We start from the raw sequence: 19,637 nt of genomic DNA, 5'->3' as shown, positions 1-19,637 counted from the left end.
AAAAGGCTAATAAACATGGGGACTCTTTTTGTTGCTCAATTTTTAGTGCTTTCACCAATTTAAAGAGGCAGTCTTATGCAAAATTTTGAGATTTCTTTTTTAGATTTATATCATGTTATTCCCTCTTCAAAATCATGCGTGGTGTGCTTCTTTAAATCTTTCATGAGAAATCTTTGAATCTCCAGTAGCAACCATCGGGGCACCGTAATGCTTGCTCTGACAAAGCGCTGCCTATTTCCAAGCAGCTTCTTCCTGCTTGGAAATGGCCAACCTTCCACCTCATCGAGCTTCCTTCCCCACTCAGCTCCTTCAGACTAGCGGCAGCAGCAAGTAGCAAACTCCCGCTGGAGCTGTGCATCTGCTGAACTCATCATACAAACGACTTGTCAGTGAAAAGCTGGTAAAAATGTTTTTAAAGGCTTGAAAGAGGAATGTTGTGATGGCGGGCGGAAAGCGCGGGAGATTCTTAAAGACACAGAGGCCCAATTTCAATGCATAAAAGTTTGTAGACAAATTTCCTTTAAGTCATTTTTGATATCTAGCATTTTTACAGCTGAGGGAAAGATTATTTGATTGTGCTCTAGAATGAGACTATGTACCAAGAAAATACATAATGCTGCCCCTTTAAAATTGGATGGTAAAGCAAACTAGTTAAGAAACTTACTTTTTTCTGCCATAGAGTATTTCCAAGATCTGTACGAGGAACCCAAATCAGCCTTACTCTAACGTGTTCCCATCTTAAGTGAAAACTATCAAGTTACGTCAACTTCCTACGTCAGTGATGTCTGTTTTCAGTCCCCAACACCCAAATGTCCTACAGGTCTTGGATGTTCACTTGGTTGAACACAGCGCAAAGCAAATTAATTGTCCATTACCAAGCATTTGCAGAACATGATGTTGAGAAGGTAGCTCAACCATTTACGTCTGATTTGGTCTTTCAGAACTGAAGTTAGACACCACCGTCCTACAGTACCTCCGTTCGCCAAAGTCTTTCTTTATAAAGTGCAGGAATTCCAAAATTTCCCCATCGTTCAATGCTGCGTCTGAGTTCATCAGCACTGAGTGAAATCATCTCACACCGGCAGTCAATGCCTGTTTTTTTCTTCATCAGTCAGTCTCTAACTCAAAGGCTTTTGAGTTGTCAGAGCAACAATCAGAACCACGAGTTGGCAAACTGCTGTGGTACCAGCAAATGACGGCTCCAAAAATGTCCATACTGTCACACACTCATCTTAACACTGTGCTTTGGCACCACAAGCTAAATCAATATGACTACAGATCTCAAAATATTTCAGAAAATAAAATTTTGGAGTAGGGTCCGTACACAAACTTCACCTTAAATTGTACTCCGTTTGTTTTTTTTTGTTTGGACTCTTCAGTTGATGCTTTCATCCCCCAGGTAGTCCAGCTCCGTGCTGGGCTTGTTCAGCTCCATGTCCATATCCATCATGCTGGCCGCCGAGTGCTGATTAAAGTTGGCTGCGATCTGGTCGAATGTCTTTCCCCGGGTCTCTGGCACCCGAAAGAACGTGAAGATGAGGAAAAAGAGGAGCAGCACTGCGAAAATCAGGAATACGTATGGCCCACAGAGATCCTGGGGAGGCAGATTTAGGAGTTATTGGTGAATATAGTGGGAAAAAAACATTTGCAAGGCCCCTTATTTTGGAATGCTGGTGGGACTCACTGCAACGTATTGGAAGCCCATGCCGATGATGAAGTTGGCGGTCCAGTTGGAGAAGCCCGCCACAGCCATGGCAGCTGGCCTCGGGCCTTGAGAGAACAGCTCAGCTACAAAGAACCAAGGAATGGGACCTGGACCCACCTCGAAGAAGGCCACAAAGCCAAAGATAGCTAGCATGCTAATGTAGCTCATCCAAGGGATGCTGTCCTGTCAGGTGGAGGAAACGATGCAGTCAGCGGTTTATTGGGCTTGGTGACACTGGTAGATAAAAAACAAGTAACAATTCAACCTGAATGTTAGAGTTACTTACCAGTAAAGCCAGAGCTATGGTCATGATGATGGCAGAAATGCACATTCCTGCCAAACCCAACATGTGAAGTGTCCGCCGACCCATCCTCTCCACAAGGAACAGCTGTTTATTTCAGGAAGACAATGAAAAAGTTTAACTTTTATTAATTTCTGAGCCAAATATACAAACTTTATTCTGTCAGTTCCTTATTGATGTGTTTTTGGTTTTTTTTCCACAAAAAATTTGAGACTTATGAGGTTAAGCTAACGTTGCTAGCATGTTTGCAAACTCAACTTCCTAGCTTTTATCAATTAGGAACCGATAAAAGCTGACCAGAATAGACTGATTTTTAGTTTGACTGAATACTAAAAATCAGTCTAACAACTAGCATTTGGTCTAGTTCATGTCTGAACTAGACCAAATACTAGCTGAAGTTTAGTATTTTTGCAGTGTGAGCACACTGACACTACCGGGTTAACCACAACACTCTTCAGTGTGGACAGTCTTACAATATAAGAATCAAAGCAAGACCATTTTCTTATCAGGTGTTTAATAAGAAAGTCTGAGGGAGCAGAGGTATGCAAGAAGCTGTGAATGAGGAAACTGTATTTTCTGACAGGTGGAGGGTCTGTACTGTGGGGTAGTATTGCCAGGCTCTTGCTTTGCAGAGCTCAAACTTATTTCTTATACCAGTTTGGTGGACATTTGCCACCACCAATGGTTTAACATGTGAAATATTATATTTCTGCTTTTTTGTAATGACAACTCAGCAGGAAAAATGACTCAACATGAAAACAATTGACCAGCCTCCTCTTATCTTATTTACTCTTTGATAACAGAGTTAAACACGAAAAGAGACACACTTATTGACTTAATGTGGTTCAAAGCAGGGCTGTATAAAGTCTCTCAAATACTTCAAACTAAATTTTACTGTGAGGCTGCCCGCGAGCCAGGACACACACATCTCACCGAGACCACAGTGAAGGCACAGTTTACAACTCCGGCTCCTACTGTGGCATAGACCGGACTCTGGACTCCTGCCTTCATGAAGATACTGGTGGAGTAGTAGAAAATCTGGAGGCGGGATTAAACACGTCTGAGTTACCACTGGGTGAAGTTTTGAGACTTAATTCATGCTCTGCCATCACTGAGTAAAATCAGACTCACTGCATTGACTCCAGAGAGCTGCTGGGAGAGCTGCAGCAGGATGGAGATGACGATGGGCTGGCGGTAAAGAGGGGAGCGGAAGAGCTCTAGGATGGAGACTTTCCTCTCCATGTCCATCCTCCTCTTCTCCTCCTTCATCTCTGCTAGCATGTCACCCACCTCCTGCCGGCCTGTTAACCTCCTCAAACCTGCTCAGAGGACAAATGGGAGGAGTTCAGACAATTGAGTGGCAAAGAGGCGTTTCAAGAACAAATTGTGGGACTCACCTCTCTTGGCGTGGTGCTCCTGACTCCGAATGATGTAGAGGAAGCGAGGGCTCTCGGGGCAGAAGGGCAGCAGACCCATCTGCAGTACAGTCGGTACCACGGTCAGGCCCAGCAGAACGGGCCAAAGGTCCTCACTGCCCAGCAACATCTCCAGACCCAGGATCTTATTAAATAGAACAAGAATGGCACCATTAGTGATGCCTGTACAATCTAAAACACACATCTACTTTGAACTTGTTGATCTAAAAGCAATGTGGGAAAAATAGGAGGAAGAGAGTCACTGTGTTGGAAAGAGAAATTTACTACAGCAATACAAGACTGTCCACTATTACCTAGAGAATAAAGTTAAACCAAACTGATCTCAAACTAAACAAATCTTTAATTTGAGTAAATTAGAGACAGAGTAAAATCAAATAAAAAAAAACTTGTAAATTCTCATTCATTCCTAAATTTCTAACTATACTTTTTTTCCTGGTAATTTATGGGTTTGTTTGTTGCCTTGGTGTTAAAAGTAAGGCACAAATATCTCTGAACTACTATTCAAATTGGAAAGACTAGAGAACCCGCCTTAAAGTATGGCACATATATGTGTTGGCCTACAACATAAAAGTCTTGAAACTGTGGTGAAAGTTCAAAAAATTTAAACATTTATTTTCAAAACACAAAGAAGAAGGAACCAGAGCAGGAGATCAGTATTAATCCCAGTTTAGGCTGAGGACCAGTCTGAGTTTTCATGGATAACAAGTAACTTTAGTGAACCTCCTTAGGCTCATTTACATTTAAAAAATATAATTGATTGCTCAATGCAACTAATGGAGCAGAACGATCCTGCCAAATGAAAAGACAGAAAGCCTTTTTGACTTTGACATCAGAGAAAGTGAATGCCTGATGGAAAGCTAAATGGTAGCCAGATTTATGCACAGGGTATAAATGTGAATAAATGCGCCAAACTTTCTATCAGTTGTTGGTTTGAGTTTCAACGCATTTTTCAATATTTCTTCTGCACCACATGTTATGTTTTGTCTCTTGCTCCTGTTTCTTCCTGAAAGCTTGCACAGTGAGGAGGTGAGAGTCGTAAAACCAGAACTTTAAAGCTCAAAGATGGAAAAACTGCAGCAAAGAGTTGCATCTTTGTAAAGTTTGACAATGCTTTTATTCACATCTTTCCCCAGGGGGCCAGTAACACGCAGTCACACCTGAGCTATAAGAATCCCAGTGACTATGGCCAGCTGGTGCAACGTGCCGAGTGCACCTCGGAGACTGGTGGGAGCTATCTCCCCCACATACATGGGCGTCAAACCAGATGCAAGTCCTGTGCAAAGAGGAAGAGATGAAAAGAAAGACAGAAGGTTGGCATTTCAAAAAGGAGCGACAAATTAAACCAGAGCAAGCTGGAGAACTCGAGCGGTTTTTTAAAATGCTGTTTGCATGAATGAAAACAAAGAAAGGAAAGATAGAAACAGAACTTCATCTTACCACAGTAGGCCCCAATGATGAAGCGTCCCAGAATCATCATTTCAAAGGAGCGACAGACCTTAGACATTCCCATCAGACTCCCAGCAGCGAAGGCGAACAAATTGTTGGCGAGCATCGCTTTCCTCCTGTAAGAAACATAAAAACCTGACATCATGGTGTCCAGAACGCAGTTTGATCCCATCCGAGACGACTGACGGGTCACATGAGCAGGTAAAGGAGACAAGTGTTTGATTCAGTCCCGTAATACTGGAACGGGTTCTGCTTTGTTCCCAGAACTGTGAACATGACACCAGATTAAATTTGGCCTCTAGAGGGCAGTGTCCCACAAAAACAGAGTCTTGGAGCCGTAAATCTGTATTTGTGATGCGATCTGCTAAAGGGACAATGTAAATATATGTGAATACTTATTTCTAACAAATAAAAAATTCACAGAAAATGTTAATCATCATAATTTATTGACTGCTCAGTAAGATTTTTAGTCATCAACAAGAAGAATATATTACTGTGAGAATGAAAATCCCCTAGAATAGTTAAAATGATACAATTTTAATAAGAACTTTACTTTTAAATGTTCAGTCATGTTCCTTAATCGCTCATACACCGAAAAGAAGAGATACATTTGCTTATTCAAAAAGTTTATTACATTAATTTATTATTTTTGATGCAATCAGTTTGGCTTTCTAGACAGATATTTTTTAAATATATCAGTAAGTGCTAATTTATCAACTGAATTTCATTTTGCTTTAATATATTCTGATTAAATTGAGCTTCATGTTATTTGACAAGATGTCAGGATTTTACTGGATAAAATTGAGTACATCTGAATTACATCTAAGCTGACACGGACGCTGTATGTTTCACTATAAATGCCATATATACAGTGGCGCAAAAGGTGGCTATGCAGTGTATGCAACGCATAGGGGCGCTGCACTAGAGGGGGCGCAAAAACGATGTGGGGAATTTTTTTTATATAGTCAGCATTTTATGTACTTAACAGCTGTTTGTGTATGAAATGATCAATAACAGAGGAACAGCACTGATTAGGCGCCCCCCTCCCATACAGGCAGCTTGGGCAGCGGCTGAGGCGCGTTTTGTTTTCTTTTAAATTTGTAGTAATGCCTCGACAACAGGGAGCTAAAGTTTTTAAAAATAAAACTTTTAGACAATCTTCTAATTTATTTAAACCCCTCCACATGCTGGCTTGCACGCCGAACCTCCCGGCAACTTGCAGGTGTTGGGGCGCAGAAAAAACTCCGGGGCCCAAAACAGAAAACGGAAGAGGGGGAAGGATAAAGATGTTGGAGAGACGAAGAAAAGCTTTTCAAAGTGGTTGAAAGACAGCAGGTAAGAAATGTCAGTGTATCAACAAGAGAGTTGATACACTGACCTCTCTTGTCCTGCGTGACAAGAGAGTCACGCAGGACTCCGCCGCCCTGTTTTTTTACGGAATGAAACTTTTAAGACGGATTTAAGCGGCTGCTCGCTGGACTCCGCCATCCAATTATCACCACAACAGCATAAAGTTAAAGCCGTTTAGTTTCCGCTGTTAGAGCCCAGGATTCACAGCGTTTCTTACACAGGATTTCTTTTAACGCGAACGCCATCAACTCATTCACGCTTTTCTTTTAAAAGACAATTTACTCTCAGTTGTCTCTCCCCTTCCACGGAGTCCCGTCAAGCGTCAGATTCCAGCTGGTAAACCAAATACCAGTCCCGGAAAAGGATCTAAACTCATTCTGAAGAGTTTAGCCTTGCGCACAGTCCTTCTGGATTCGGTTTCACCCGCTGGATTCCTTCAGTATCTTGGGATCCGGCTTCGAAGGACCAAATTAATGTCAGGTTCATCTACCTAAGCATTCTCAAACTGAAAAAGAAGAGAGAGACAAGTGAGTTTTAGATTTACTAGCAAGGAGAACGGACAGCAGCGTGCTTTAGTTACAATCTACCCGCTCTAAAACAGCTCCTCCCAGAGACTTTCTTTTTATTTCCTTAGGGCGGTCCTAGTTACAGAGCCTATTCAGGGGTCTCAAACTCCAGTTCTCGAGGGCCGCAGTCCTGCAACTTTTAGATGTGCCTCTGCTGCACCACACCTGAACAGAATAATTAGGTCATTAAGGCTCTGGAGAACTGATCTACACAAGGAGGAGGTCATTAAGTCATTTCAATCCAGTGTTTTGTACCTGTGGCACATCTAAAAACTGCAGGACTGCGGCCCTCGAGGCCTGGAGTTTGAGACCCCTGGATTTGGTTATCTTGAGTTAATCACATAGCAGCTGCTTCTTCTGTTCTCTTGAGTCACAGGTGTGTTGCACCTGCAAGCTGCTGTAATGTAGAATGCAAAATTCAGAGTTCTTGTTTATTTCCTTCTGTAGAAACGGTGCAGGAACTGATGAACCCACAGAACAAGGAGTTGTCTTGTGCATCCGTGTCTCATGTACAGTTCCTCTGTTTCTGGTTCATAAACTTCGACCCTTAATCATCCGTCAGTCATCACTCTTGCTGCAGACCATCTGGTGTCAGCTTCCAGTTTGACCCGTTTAGATGTCTTCCTGCAAGCATCTCTCACTAGGCACAAATTCCAAAAGCAAACAAGAGTATTTATATTTGTAATTAATTTAAACGCATCACTATCCCACAAACATCCTGTTTCCAGCAACCCAAAATATCCTTTACTGTTAAAAAAAAGCCCAGGGTGGCACCCAATACGCCAACGTACTTGAACCGTACATATGCATAAAAATTCTCCCTACTTTCTGACATACTGAAAGTTCCTCTTCCTGGATATGTACCCTGACTGGTTCTTCCCTTTGCTGGACATCTTTGCTTTTTTCCGCCAGTCTGGATTCGATTCTGTCATTTTTAATCTTCAGAGATACAATCTGTTTATTTAACTCTTCATTTTCTCTCTCTAGCCACTCGAGTTTTTCTGTTTTTGCTCTTAATTTGTCCGCTGCAATGTTTCTCTGTTTTTTCCGGTCCTCTTCCAGTTTATGTTTTATTCTCAATTTGGCTTCATTATCACATCTTAGTTGGCGTATACTTGCATTTTCTTCCTCCAGGTCCAGATTAATTTTTCTGATTTGTTTTTTGTAAAATGCATTTGATTTTAGAAGTAAGCTATTTTCCTCATGCCAGTCGTGTGTCTTGTCCGTTCTGTTTAGTCGCTCCAGTTTAATCTTCAGACTTTCTACGGTTTTCTGAAGCTCTTGGTTCTCCTCCTGCAGCTTGCTGCGGTTCTTCTGTAAATTGTTAATTTTTGCCAACAAAAAATGTTCTTCTTCCATCTTTGCTCTCTGGTTCAAACTGCAAATGAATTTCTCTGTGGAATCTGGGAATACAAAGGCAGCCGCCAGTGATGTCATAGACAGGATGAGTGACATCACTGTGACATCAAAGCCACAAGAAGTCTGTTGGGTGTGGGGGAGGGGGGATGTTTTTTTAAAAAACTTTATTCACAGACACACTGTACAACGACAGAGTGAAACATTTGTTCTGCCTCCAGAAAAAAAACAAATACAGATAAATATATTCAAGATGAAGAAAAAGCTACGGGGCTTCGGTTCCCAACTGTTCATTCAAAGCAGTACAGAGTTCAATTGTTTTAATAGCTATTTTCTGTCTTTGATAGTCTGGATATAAAACTCAAGTTCATTGTAAAATGCAGCAAAGCATGGCTTCCCCTACCTGGAACAATGAATATGATATTTAAATAGTGACAATAAAGGATTTATGAGAAACTCTGAACTGTTGAGCTCTTTGCACCTCAGCTTCCGCGTTCGGGGCAAAGCGGCTCAATCTTTTCCGATCTATTGAAAAAGGCTCTTTACACTGGGCGTCTGCAGGGCTTGTCCAAGGTAACAATTAATGATGTACATTGATCCGAAGCCCCGACAATAAGCTGGAGAAAAGTTTTAACATGTTCGCCTCGTTATACACAGATACGAAGGTGAGTTTTACTTTCTTTAAACTTTGTGGCTAACATTAGCTTTAGCTTATGCTAGACATTTGTCTTGTAAAAATGTGCTATTTAAGTATCTAAACATTTTTCATCCATTCTAACGGACAATGTTTTTACCTTTTTTCAAGTATATTACCTGCGTTTATTGTCGTTAGTGTCAGAGACCAAGTAACGGTCTAGGGTACTATAATGTCCCCTCCAGTTCTCCCCGGTTCCTACGCCTACGGCTCTGACTGTAATCCTGGACCTGTGCTTCTGTCTGCTCTGTCCTCTCAACCCTCAGCCGATCACAGTACAGTCACAACGCTCATACTGCTGTTCCTTCCTGTTGAAAGGGAGTTGTTCTCTACCACAGTCGCCCCGTGCTTTAGATGTAGAAATTGTTGGTAAATCAACAATCAGATGGGCTTAATTTATATCCAGTAATCAGTTTATAACAGTGATGAACTAAAATTGTGACTGGATCTTAATCTAAGTATTTTTTGTTCAAATGAATTGAATTGATTTAAACTGAATTTAGACCAAACCAGACAAAAACTGGTTTGGATGAATTTGACCTGGTTGAATTATAAAGTGGACTAAGCTGACAGCAGTGCAGTAAATTCCCTGGTAGATGGCTTTGCTGACTTTATATTTGATAAAAACAAAGTGGACATGAACAGCAGATGGCGTTGCTGTCCAAATCCTCTCTGACTGTGGAATAAACATCCCACTGGACTTCAAGCACGGTCGATTCTGTGCCTCCACACTTTTCCTTTAGGTTCTGGGACCTTAGTTCCCAAATTAAAGTCAAAATGTATTTTCATCTATAAAGACAACTGGGCAACTTTATATCCCAAGTATGACGCTCATGATGTTGTCAGATTACTTTACGACTAAGAGTCTTCAGTCAGAGGCTTCATCAAGTTTGCTGTAATGCAGACTGCTACAAGAGATCCTTCCTAACAACCATTTGAAGAACCTTGAATAACATGATATTTAACCATATTTTACTTAATTTTAGGATCAATAATGTATTCTTGAATTCAAATTGAATTTAACTTTGTATGTCTCTTGAGACTCCAGTGGTTGTCTACACCTTCTGAATCTCTCCCAAATTCTTTATTGGGCTTCGTTTCACAATCCTGACAAAATTGTCCTAGACAGTTGTGCACATTGTCCTACCACACTTTCTTTCTTCCACTCAACTTTCCATTAACACGCTTGCATATAGAGCTTTGTGGCGTACCCTTCAACATTTTGTCAAGATAATAAAAATAACGTATTACATAAATCAAATATATAAATGAGTTTACTTTTTCTAACTCAAGTATTCAAATAAAACTTTTAGACAATCTTCTAATTTATTTAAACCCCTCCACATGCTGGCTTGCACGCCGAACCTCCCGGCAACTTGCAGGTGTTGGGGCGCAGAAAAAACTCCGGGGCCCAAAACAGAAAACGGAAGAGGGGGAAGGATAAAGATGTTGGAGAGACGAAGAAAAGCTTTTCAAAGTGGTTGAAAGACAGAAGGTAAGAAATGTCAGTGTATCAACAAGAGAGTTGTAAATATTCAGGTTAGCTTAAGCTAGCCTACAATGATGATGTTCGCATCCACCTCAAAAATATGTAGTTGCGCCCCTGCATATATATATCTTTTTAGATAATATTTTTATTGGTCTGTGCTTTTTAGATTAACTGAGTTGATTAAATTGCATTGCTAAGACTTATTTTAGATCAGTGTCAATTAAGTGACTTTGAGTGATTTGGTTCTTATTCAATCTGAAATATTGACATGAAATTTAAAGTCATTGTTAGCTACAACATCAGGGAGACAGCAGACAATTTTAAGAGAACTGTGACTTTCTAAACCAGACGTACCCACTGGTGGGAGGGTAAATTAAACAAAAACCATAGAGAAACTTGCTTACTATTGATATTTTTCTAGAATTTATACATATTATATAGTTTATATACCGTAAATAATATAAAGTTTATGTGCTCCAATTATTTAGCCGTGTTCATCCATCCATCCATCTTCATCCCTGATGATGGGACTCATCCTATCTCTAAGGCTGACCTGAGTGACTATGCCGTAACCACGGTAACAAACATTTACTACTATCAATGTGTGGCCTAAATCTCTTTTAACAAAAACACAAACTAAACATAATCAGATCTGTAACCTGTTGTATTATTTTAGCAGCAGTGGGAAACGTCGCCACCTTTCTGTTTCAGATAAAAGCAGTCAGATGAAGAGCGGTGAGGAAGGACATGTTGGTTTTAACATGAGAAACCCAGACTCTCATGTTGGTAGCCCATGACAGAAGAAGCTCATTTCAGCTGCTGAGATTTTCTTATTTCTGCCATGAACAAACTTTACAGGATTTGATTTTTTCATGACGTCATTCCATCGTCAAGAAGCCGAGTGTGGATGTTTTAGAAGAGTACAGCAAAACTACTTTTAATTACTCCATCTTACAGGAAGGAAAAGTATAAATCTTCTCTCCTCCCTGAATTTTACATTCTGACTTGTTGTTAAAAACATAATCTGTGGTCCAATGAGAGTTGATCTGCGTCTGCTCTTTGACCTCAGAGGTCACAGCAGCTTTACCACCAACACCAGAGGCAGCTGTGTTTCGAGGAAGACATGCTGAGACTCCCGCCTGCTGCCTGACCCTGGACTCCCAGCTCTGTCATACCCACCCCCTGATTCACCCATCGTGGTTTAGGTTACAGAGGGAAACTCGGACGGCACACATCGTGGACAGAGCTTCAGCTGAATCCCACCAGGAGAAAAACAATGCAGCGCAGTATGTATAGTGTATAGCTACAGATAATGTCAGTTAACATTAATTGACACTCTTGTGTGTAAAAATCCTTAAATAGCGCCACATGTTTTAAATGCAGAAGAAATCAGGAACTTAGACTCCATGTTGTCTTTCAAAGGGCAGCGTTTGTGTTTTCCAGGGACATAGTGGCATTTTATAGCATAATCTAGTAACTATGCTAGCTTCAATTGTTATAAAAATGCTATATATATCAAATATGACTTAAAATACATTTTATTTCCCAATTTAGTGCCTTGAAATTGGGCCTCTGTGCTTAAAGAAACTCTTGCTGTTTCTGACACACCGCCTTCAGGAAGTCATCATAACATGGCTCCTCCCCCTTTAACAACGTTTTTTGTTAGTAAGTAGTAGCACAGTTACACCTGGTGTTTGCTAACTGCTGCTGGCTAGTCTGAAGGAGAAGATCTGTTCTGTGAGGAAGAAGATTGGCTCAGAAACTGAGACTCTGAGGAGGAGGAGCTGTGCTTTGAAGGCGGGGCTAGGACCACCCAGGCGTTTTGGACAGCTGGATAGTTTCCACAGGTGATTGAAGGACTTTCCAAATATGCATGAAAGAATCAAAGCAACATTTCATGTATGTTTTTGATGAAGCTCGAAAAGGTCAATTTTACATAACACTGCCCCTTTAATGGTAAGAAAAGATCCCTCACTTTGCTTGAAAACCAACCGTCTTCCAGTCTAGAAAATGACGTCACACCTAAAACATAAACCCAATTAAGAAGTTTCTGCTGCCTCCCAACTTGCCGTATTTCTAAATCTTGGAGTCGTGAACCATTCAGGGAGGAGAACATGTCCACTTCCAGTGTCTTGTGTTTTCGTACCTGCCCAGCCACTCTGAGATGAAGCCCACGCAGAAGGAGGAGAGCATGCCCCCGATGGAGAAGATGGCCACAGACAGCGACCAGAGGGAGGTGAGGGTCCCTGAGGGGATTGGTTCTCCGTACCGATGAATCCACGTCGCGTTGTAGTCGCCCTCAATGATCTGCAGAGGACGTTCAGAGATAACATTAATACACTGAGAGATCTTTGTTCTTTGGATAATTATTTTTTCTAAATGACCCAGTGAAGACAAACCATCAAACCACTTCGGGCTCCTGCAGGCGTTTGGATCAATAAACTTTGTCAAAGACCACAAACCAGGGTGTAATCTGCTCTGACAAGGTTCCCAGGGATTTTGGAAGAAACAGTTTTTCCCTTTTACTCAACAACAGGCATTAGATGCGTTTCAATAACTGGAGTTTTTGTCACCTAAAAGCTTAATTTTAGTCTCACCTATCCAAAGTTCGACACAGACTGGATTCAATCTGCTGGGTTTTCTCAGATAGAAACTTTTAAAAAAATACTTTGAGTCATTACTTGAGCTTACTGCACTATTTGATAACGAGGATCAATTGGAATGATTGTGTGATCGAATTAAAATGATTTTTTTGTAAAGTTCTTCAAGATGACATTTGTTGTGAGTGGAGCTATAAAAATAAAACTGTGTTGAATTTATTGAATTTTTGCTCCAGTTAAAGTCCCAGTAGATTTTGACAAACACCACCTTTATGTTTATGTTTGTGATGGTAGGAGGAAAAAAACAACAACCTTATGACGTGTAAAAAACATCTAAAATGTGTTAGATGCTCCAGACAACTGAACTGTTTACGGACCGCAACTGCAACTTAGTGGGAGCACTTAACAAAAATTTCACAATTCAGGTAATGATCAGAAATTATTCTTGGTAAAATTTTCAGTAAGCATTGCCAAAGCCCCAAATGTGGTGGAAAAATCAGCATTTGGTATGTAGAGAATATAATTTAGAGATTATATTTCTTTTTTTAAAAATTACAGACATTTTATCTCATCATAGAATAAACTGAAATGGAATTGTATTTTTATATATATGTATCCAAAACCATTTCCTGTATTTCCATACTTTCAACACTGTTATCCTTCCACACGATTCTTGATCTATTTACTTTATTTTATTTGGATGAACTCAGAAAACCTTCCTGGTGAACTTCTCTCCTTTCTGTTTCCTAAATACGGGCAATATTGTGGCTCCAAACATGCCACCTTGTAAGATTGGTAAGTAAAGAGAGAGCCTGTGAAAAGTTGCAGGATAAGCAGAAAAGCACAGCGGCATCACGGCGGCAACAAAACCTCCTGGAAAGTTGATGTTTCGAGATGACGGGGCTGGCTTGCCAACCAAAACGTGACGTCTGCTGCTATGAAACTACATCTGTTCAGTTCGTTAAATGAGAAACGAAGAGCTCATGACGTTCTCATGTTTCGTGCAAACGTGTTAAAGTTTCCAATCAAAGCATTTTTCTAGCAGCCAAAACGTGTTTGAACAAGTGCTGGTGGGCGGAGAACATCTGTGAACATCAAGTCTTGTCATAGATTAACTGGATTTAGGCTCATGTTTTAACTAGGCCATTCTAACACATGAATGTGATTTGATCTAAACATCCTGCTGTGTCTCTGGCTGTATATTTAGGATTGTTTTGGGGGATTTTTGAAGCCTTTAATTGTCTATAGGTTTCAGAAAGTTTTATATACTTCTTAACTCTGTTGATTGTGGTTCTAATTCTTGCTTGGGCCACTTCAATGTGAAACATGAGGGATTATAAACTCACGTTAAAATAACTCCAAACAACCACCTGCTGGTAGATATAATCTATTAATAATCTATTAAAGACACACCGTCGCATTTATCACTTTAATTATCTTTTGTCAATGTGTTATGAAACATCCCCGAGGAACTGAGTGCACTGCAGATAATTCATACCCAAAGTAGACAGTAGTGACTAATTACATTTACCTGAGTAACATTTTGGAAAAAAATCTGCTTTTACTTTTAACTTTTACTTGAGTAATATTGTTATGAAGTATTGCTGTACTTGTACTTGAGTGAAATTTCTGGATACTATGCCCGTGGTGAGTAACTTCACTGCTTTTATACTTTGTCTGATTTAGTTTAGTAGTTATGTTGTACAACATTTTGTGACTTTTTGTCTATAAAAACGCTTTATAAATAAACTTTACTCAGTAGATGTTATGATCAGTTACTCTATATTTACAGAGCGTTTTTTTTTTTAACTTATTGACTTATTATTTGGCTACTTTTTACTTTTGCTGGAGCAAAATTGAGTTGAAATGGTCCTACCCTTACTTAGTTAAATGTTTGGTTACTCAAACACCTCTGGTCAGTAGGATTTATTCTTTTTACCTTCTGTGGTGCATTGATGACTCCAATGTTGTAGCCGAACGTCAGCGATCCCAGAACAGCAGTGAAGACTGATAGAGCGAGGGTTCCCGTCACCGTCTGCGGGGCAAACAAATAAATTAAAAAAAACACAAAAAAGACATTCATTTAACCACACTATTATTATCAGTTGTGGAAATTAGACGTCCCACTTAATTTCATTCCTTACAAAGAATGAAAATGGACAAACGCATAAAAAGTGAATCTAATATTTTAAGCTAACGTTTCACTGCATAATTACTAGTGAGACACAATGTCGACGACTCAACAACGATCAGATCAGATTGCTCCATTGAGCAAACACTGAGAGCTTCTCCAAGCTTCTACCGTCAGTATCATAACGGCAAAGTTTTGTTGTCAGTGCAAATTATTTTTGGCACAAGTACTGCTAGCAGTGTTAGAAGCAAAAACACAGCATTGTCTTACCCTGAAGTCCACATGCTTTGTGTGTTTATAATTCTAATTGTAAATATATTTGTAATCCACTGGATGAACCAATAAAGCAGGGCTTGATTGATTAATGTAGTTTTCCATAATACATATCACTGCCATCCTATGTTAAAGTCCATTAAACTGTACAATCTTATACTATTGAGGTTTCATAGAAAAAATGGCAACTTTTACCAGAGTGCACCACTTGGTGTTATCGTCTGCGGCCCAGCCTCTGCTTCTATGCACATTACACAGTTTATGTGTGTGAATAGAGTCCAACAGAAACTGAGACCAAATGCTCAGCAACTTTCTTCTTCTTTATCAAGCATCGGTCTTGAAGCATGCCGCATTATGTGCATGTTTTGGGAAAAGGAGTTTAGCTCTTAACCTGCACAGCTGCTTCATTCTCTATTATTCAACCTCCTTGTTGAGGAGCAGTTTTTGCAGAAATGGAGCAAAATAAATAAAATAAATAGATGAGTTAAAAATAACAGAGACTTTCCCCAGATTGCATTTCTTATCCAGCGGCTGCATTGTGTGTTCCCCAGCGTTTGAGTGTGCGCATGTAGGGAGTCGAGTAGGCCTGTCACAATAATCAATAAATCAATTAATCGCATGATAAATTAAAACAATCATTTCTATAGGCATGATTTATCGATTATCTCTTTTTTCTGTCTTTCTACCAAAATCTGGAGGATAAAAGTCTTCAGTTAGGCGGTTTGGTCTCAACCAGCCCTTATTTTGAAGGACACTTTTGTTTACCAAGACTTCAAAATGTATTTTATTAGTTGTTTTATTATTTTATTTTGGATATTTAACATGTCTCCCAGTTCCAGTGTTAAATATTCTTTAGAATTTAAAGTTCACTGATCTTTGAGAACGTGTCCTTGCAATTTTATTTTGCCATTACCACCACATTACTTAAAAATGGTCTCAAAGCAACAATATTATCGTTTATCGCAATTACGTCTGTCACAATTAGGCCTAGAGTCGAGATAAAGAAAAAAACAAAACACTTTTACCGAACCGCGGCCTGCACAGAGCTAAATAAGAGTAACCGATGTAACTTTGGATAATGCAGCAGCTCAGTTGGTAGATATTCACATAAGTGGCTCACAGGTTCTGAACGGCCAAACAAACCCGGCGCACCGACTGATCAATACGATAGAACCGTATTCTGTGGCAGTGCGTCGAGGTGACATCTGAGCTTTAATTAAACAGTTAGGATTAGTTTCAACCCTTAGCTAACGTTAACTATAAATAAGCTTGATCCTGACCAGAGACAATCCCTCCAGTGTGGCCCACGAGTATACTGGCCACGCGCCTGAACTTTCACTACCCTCCGGTTTTCCGTCAGGCCCCGGGCACCTGTCTGAGCGGTGACAGATGAGATGACCTTGGGGACTCGAGGTCCGCAACCCACGGAGAGAGTTTAACCGACACACAAAAGATTTAAGATGTCTGACACTGAAACGGGGCCTTCACAGCAATCTTTCGTGCATTTTGCGTCGTCTTCTCCAAAACTCTGAGAAGACGGTGTTGGTTAAACAGAGAACTCTGGAGCCATGACGGAACAGCACGACCTCATAAAAAAAATGGTAACATTTTGATCTAGTGTGAAAGAAAGAGTGCAAAACAGCCACTGGTGACACTTCGGCAACCATTTGCATCTCACTGTATTCTTGCACGACAGGAAACATCAGAACATTGATGAAGCGGTGAGGCCAGGTTTCATTTGCAGATTCAATCATCTATTTTTCTTGCACTCTGTTCTCCTAATCATTTACCACAGAGTCAGATTCAGCCTGAGCGTCTTGACCTTGCTGTGTTGAGTCTCTAAATGAGCGCTGTTTAGCATTTAGAGACCAAAACAGAATAATGTGCATTTGTGAACGTGTTTGTGAACGTGTGTGAGTGGAAAATCACCGCAAGCACCACTAAGTGCCTTGTAGTTCACAGTGGCCAGAATAGAACCAGTGCAATGTCAGAATACTAATCATATTAATAATTATTGTTATATAATAATGATATTAAAGTGCCTCTGATCTGCTGGTCAACCAACTGCCTGCTGGTCCTATAAATAATTCCTATAAAAACTTTCCCTAAGACTTAGTCTTTTTATAGGAGCTGATGCTTCGGAGAACATTACACTTGACTTCTGTTGGTTGTTTTATGACCCAAAATTGCTCCAGAACTACTTCCTCCCCAAATTTATACTCTGATTTTTTTTAAAAAAGATTAGCTGTGATCTATAAACTCAGATGTTTGACTTTTCAAGGTCAGATATTTTCTTTTAAAGACAGAAAAGTCTTTCAGAACAGACTGAGTATTCAAAGTCGCCATCAAAGTGAAGTAAAGACAAATATTGGATGAGACATTTTTAAATATTATGCAGTATCGACTTATTTTCACTTTTTAGTCGACGAAACTCGAACAGTAAGATATCTCAGAGTGAATTTTATTGGGCCACATCCGAAATACACGTGCGTAAAATGTTCCAGTTGAAATGCGCACTCGCCGGGTTAAAAATAAACACTTTCCCTGTAGGACACCCATAATTTTGTCGCTTAAAAGCAAGAAGAGCGAGAAGAATAAAGCTTACCTCCCCTCCGAGCTGTTGAAACCCGGCCGGCATGACTTTGACAGCTTTAGGCACTCGGTTGCAGATGGTGACAGACGCGTCTGGTGCCAAATGGAGACGAGCTCCGACTCAAACCCGCGCAATCAGCAGCGAAAACAAAAATAAACGGAGCAAATATATTCAATCCAAAGGAGAAAACCCCAATAGAGTAGAAATCTGCTGCGCCCCGGAGCGCAGGTTGTCCTGTCGTCCAAACAAACTTTGTGTTGTCCGTCCAGCTCGGATAGAGTGACCGCCGTGCGCAAACGGGCATTCTGTTTCGTAAACGCAGGAAGGGGGTGGGGGGGAGGTTCCCGAGGTTGGGAGGGGGGAGAAAGGGTCGAGGGAGACGGGGCGCTGCTCTAAAGAGGTCGAGCTGGAAGCTGTCTTGACCTTAACTGTCATTGGCTGGAGGGGAGACCCAGAGCCGGCCCAAGGTTACATGAGGTCCTGAGCAGAATCTCAGTGGGGGGCCACTTCCAGGTGAATTGTTCTTTAGCAAAACTCTGCTGCCTTCACAGGACAGGAGAATTTGTTCTGAGGAATAATTAATCGGTTTAAGGAGTCCTATTTTATTTAAGGACATCGGAGTAAAGTTGGCTGAATCTCAACGCAAGTAACACTTCTTGGATTTTTCTTTTAAGAAAATCTAAAACTCTGTTTTATTTTCCTTTCACATCCCCATCATCACTGCTTTGAGTTGCCCTATGAATGTTTGTCACAAGTTTTCATGCTTAACAAAACAATGACTTTTTTTAAGTCAAACTTGTTCACATAATGTGAACTGATGTGAGTGGGTGGTCTCTACATTGAGGTCTTGTGAGGATAGATGTCATGAATCATTATATAAAGACTGTGTTTATCTGATGGTGTTTGATAGTGAATCATATCTGTTGAACAGCGTCAGTCTGGTTTTATGCAGTTTGTTCCCCTGAATGTGAGAGGTCGGCATCCATCGTGAACTATGAATCACTGTACAGGAGGTCAGCTGACCTGCTGTTGGATTGACTATTTAATGGCGCTTCAAATATAAGTTATTTTTATTGAATAGCATCTAGGGTATTTTATGCATTTCTTTCTTTTATTAAAAACAGTGACAATAAAAAAACACCAGCTGGTTCAGGGAGGACAGGTGTTCTTTGTCCCTCTTCTAAACAACTAAATCATAAATTTGATTCTCGGAGATAAAAATACCAAAATCTGCTGAGAATAGTTCAGGGTGATTCAACATTTCTCGTCTGCAGCGAAAAAGGGCTCGTCTCTGCTATTGTCTTTCATCCCGACAGGCTTAAATCTCTTTCTATTTCAGATCACATGCCAAAGAGGTCACATACCCCCCACCCCTCTCTACAGCGCCCCCTTTACTGCTGATCCCTGTCTGTCATGTACAACAAAGCTCAATCCTCCCCCAGCAGGCAACAGGTGCACTCTAAATCCGGGCCGTGGCACCTGAATTAGGAGCGAGGGTGTGGTTGGACAGAACTTTGGGAGTAAAGGGGTGTGTGTGCGTCGCATGGCTCGCATGGGCGCAGGACATTTGCCAAACGTCTTTACAGGCAGACACACACCCCCACCAACATAAATCCATCTCTTCACTGCACACCGCTGTCTCCTTGGCGCTTGCTTTTCCTCTTTTGTGAAACAACCTGACACCCACCCTTCCACTT

At 40.7% G+C, this 19,637-nt stretch overlaps 1 protein-coding gene across 1 annotated transcript; it reads right to left on the bottom strand.

The window, feature by feature from the left end:
* Nucleotides 1–1,355: 1,355 nt before the first annotated feature.
* Nucleotides 1,356–18,247, bottom strand: LOC114157716 (solute carrier family 2, facilitated glucose transporter member 4). Its single transcript, XM_028038857.1, has 11 exons — nucleotides 17,953–18,247; nucleotides 14,883–14,978; nucleotides 12,490–12,650; nucleotides 4,880–5,004; nucleotides 4,600–4,715; nucleotides 3,404–3,566; nucleotides 3,138–3,325; nucleotides 2,940–3,044; nucleotides 1,992–2,093; nucleotides 1,685–1,888; nucleotides 1,356–1,594 (listed from the first exon to the last, which is right to left on the bottom strand). Exons 1-11 carry the CDS (start codon nucleotides 17,983–17,985, stop codon nucleotides 1,376–1,378), a joined length of 1,512 nt encoding a protein of 503 aa, XP_027894658.1. The 5' UTR covers nucleotides 17,986–18,247; the 3' UTR covers nucleotides 1,356–1,375.
* Nucleotides 18,248–19,637: the final 1,390 nt, after the last annotated feature.

This window comes from Xiphophorus couchianus, chromosome 14 (assembly GCF_001444195.1).
Source record: "Xiphophorus couchianus chromosome 14, X_couchianus-1.0, whole genome shotgun sequence".
In the NCBI taxonomy this organism is placed as follows: Eukaryota; Metazoa; Chordata; class Actinopteri; order Cyprinodontiformes; family Poeciliidae; genus Xiphophorus; species Xiphophorus couchianus.
This window is presented reverse-complemented; position numbering and strand designations above follow the sequence as displayed.

Coding starts and splice junctions, on each gene's coding strand:
- LOC114157716 (XM_028038857.1), bottom strand. CDS start 17,985: ATGCCGGCCGGGTTTCAACAGCTCGGAGGGGAG. Junction 14,979..17,952: donor TTCAACAGCTCGGAGGGGAG/GTAAGCTTTATT, acceptor TTTGCCCCGCAG/ACGGTGACGGGAACCCTCGC. Junction 3,567..4,599: donor CTGGGATTCTTATAGCTCAG/GTGTGACTGCGT, acceptor CTATTTAATAAG/ATCCTGGGTCTGGAGATGTT.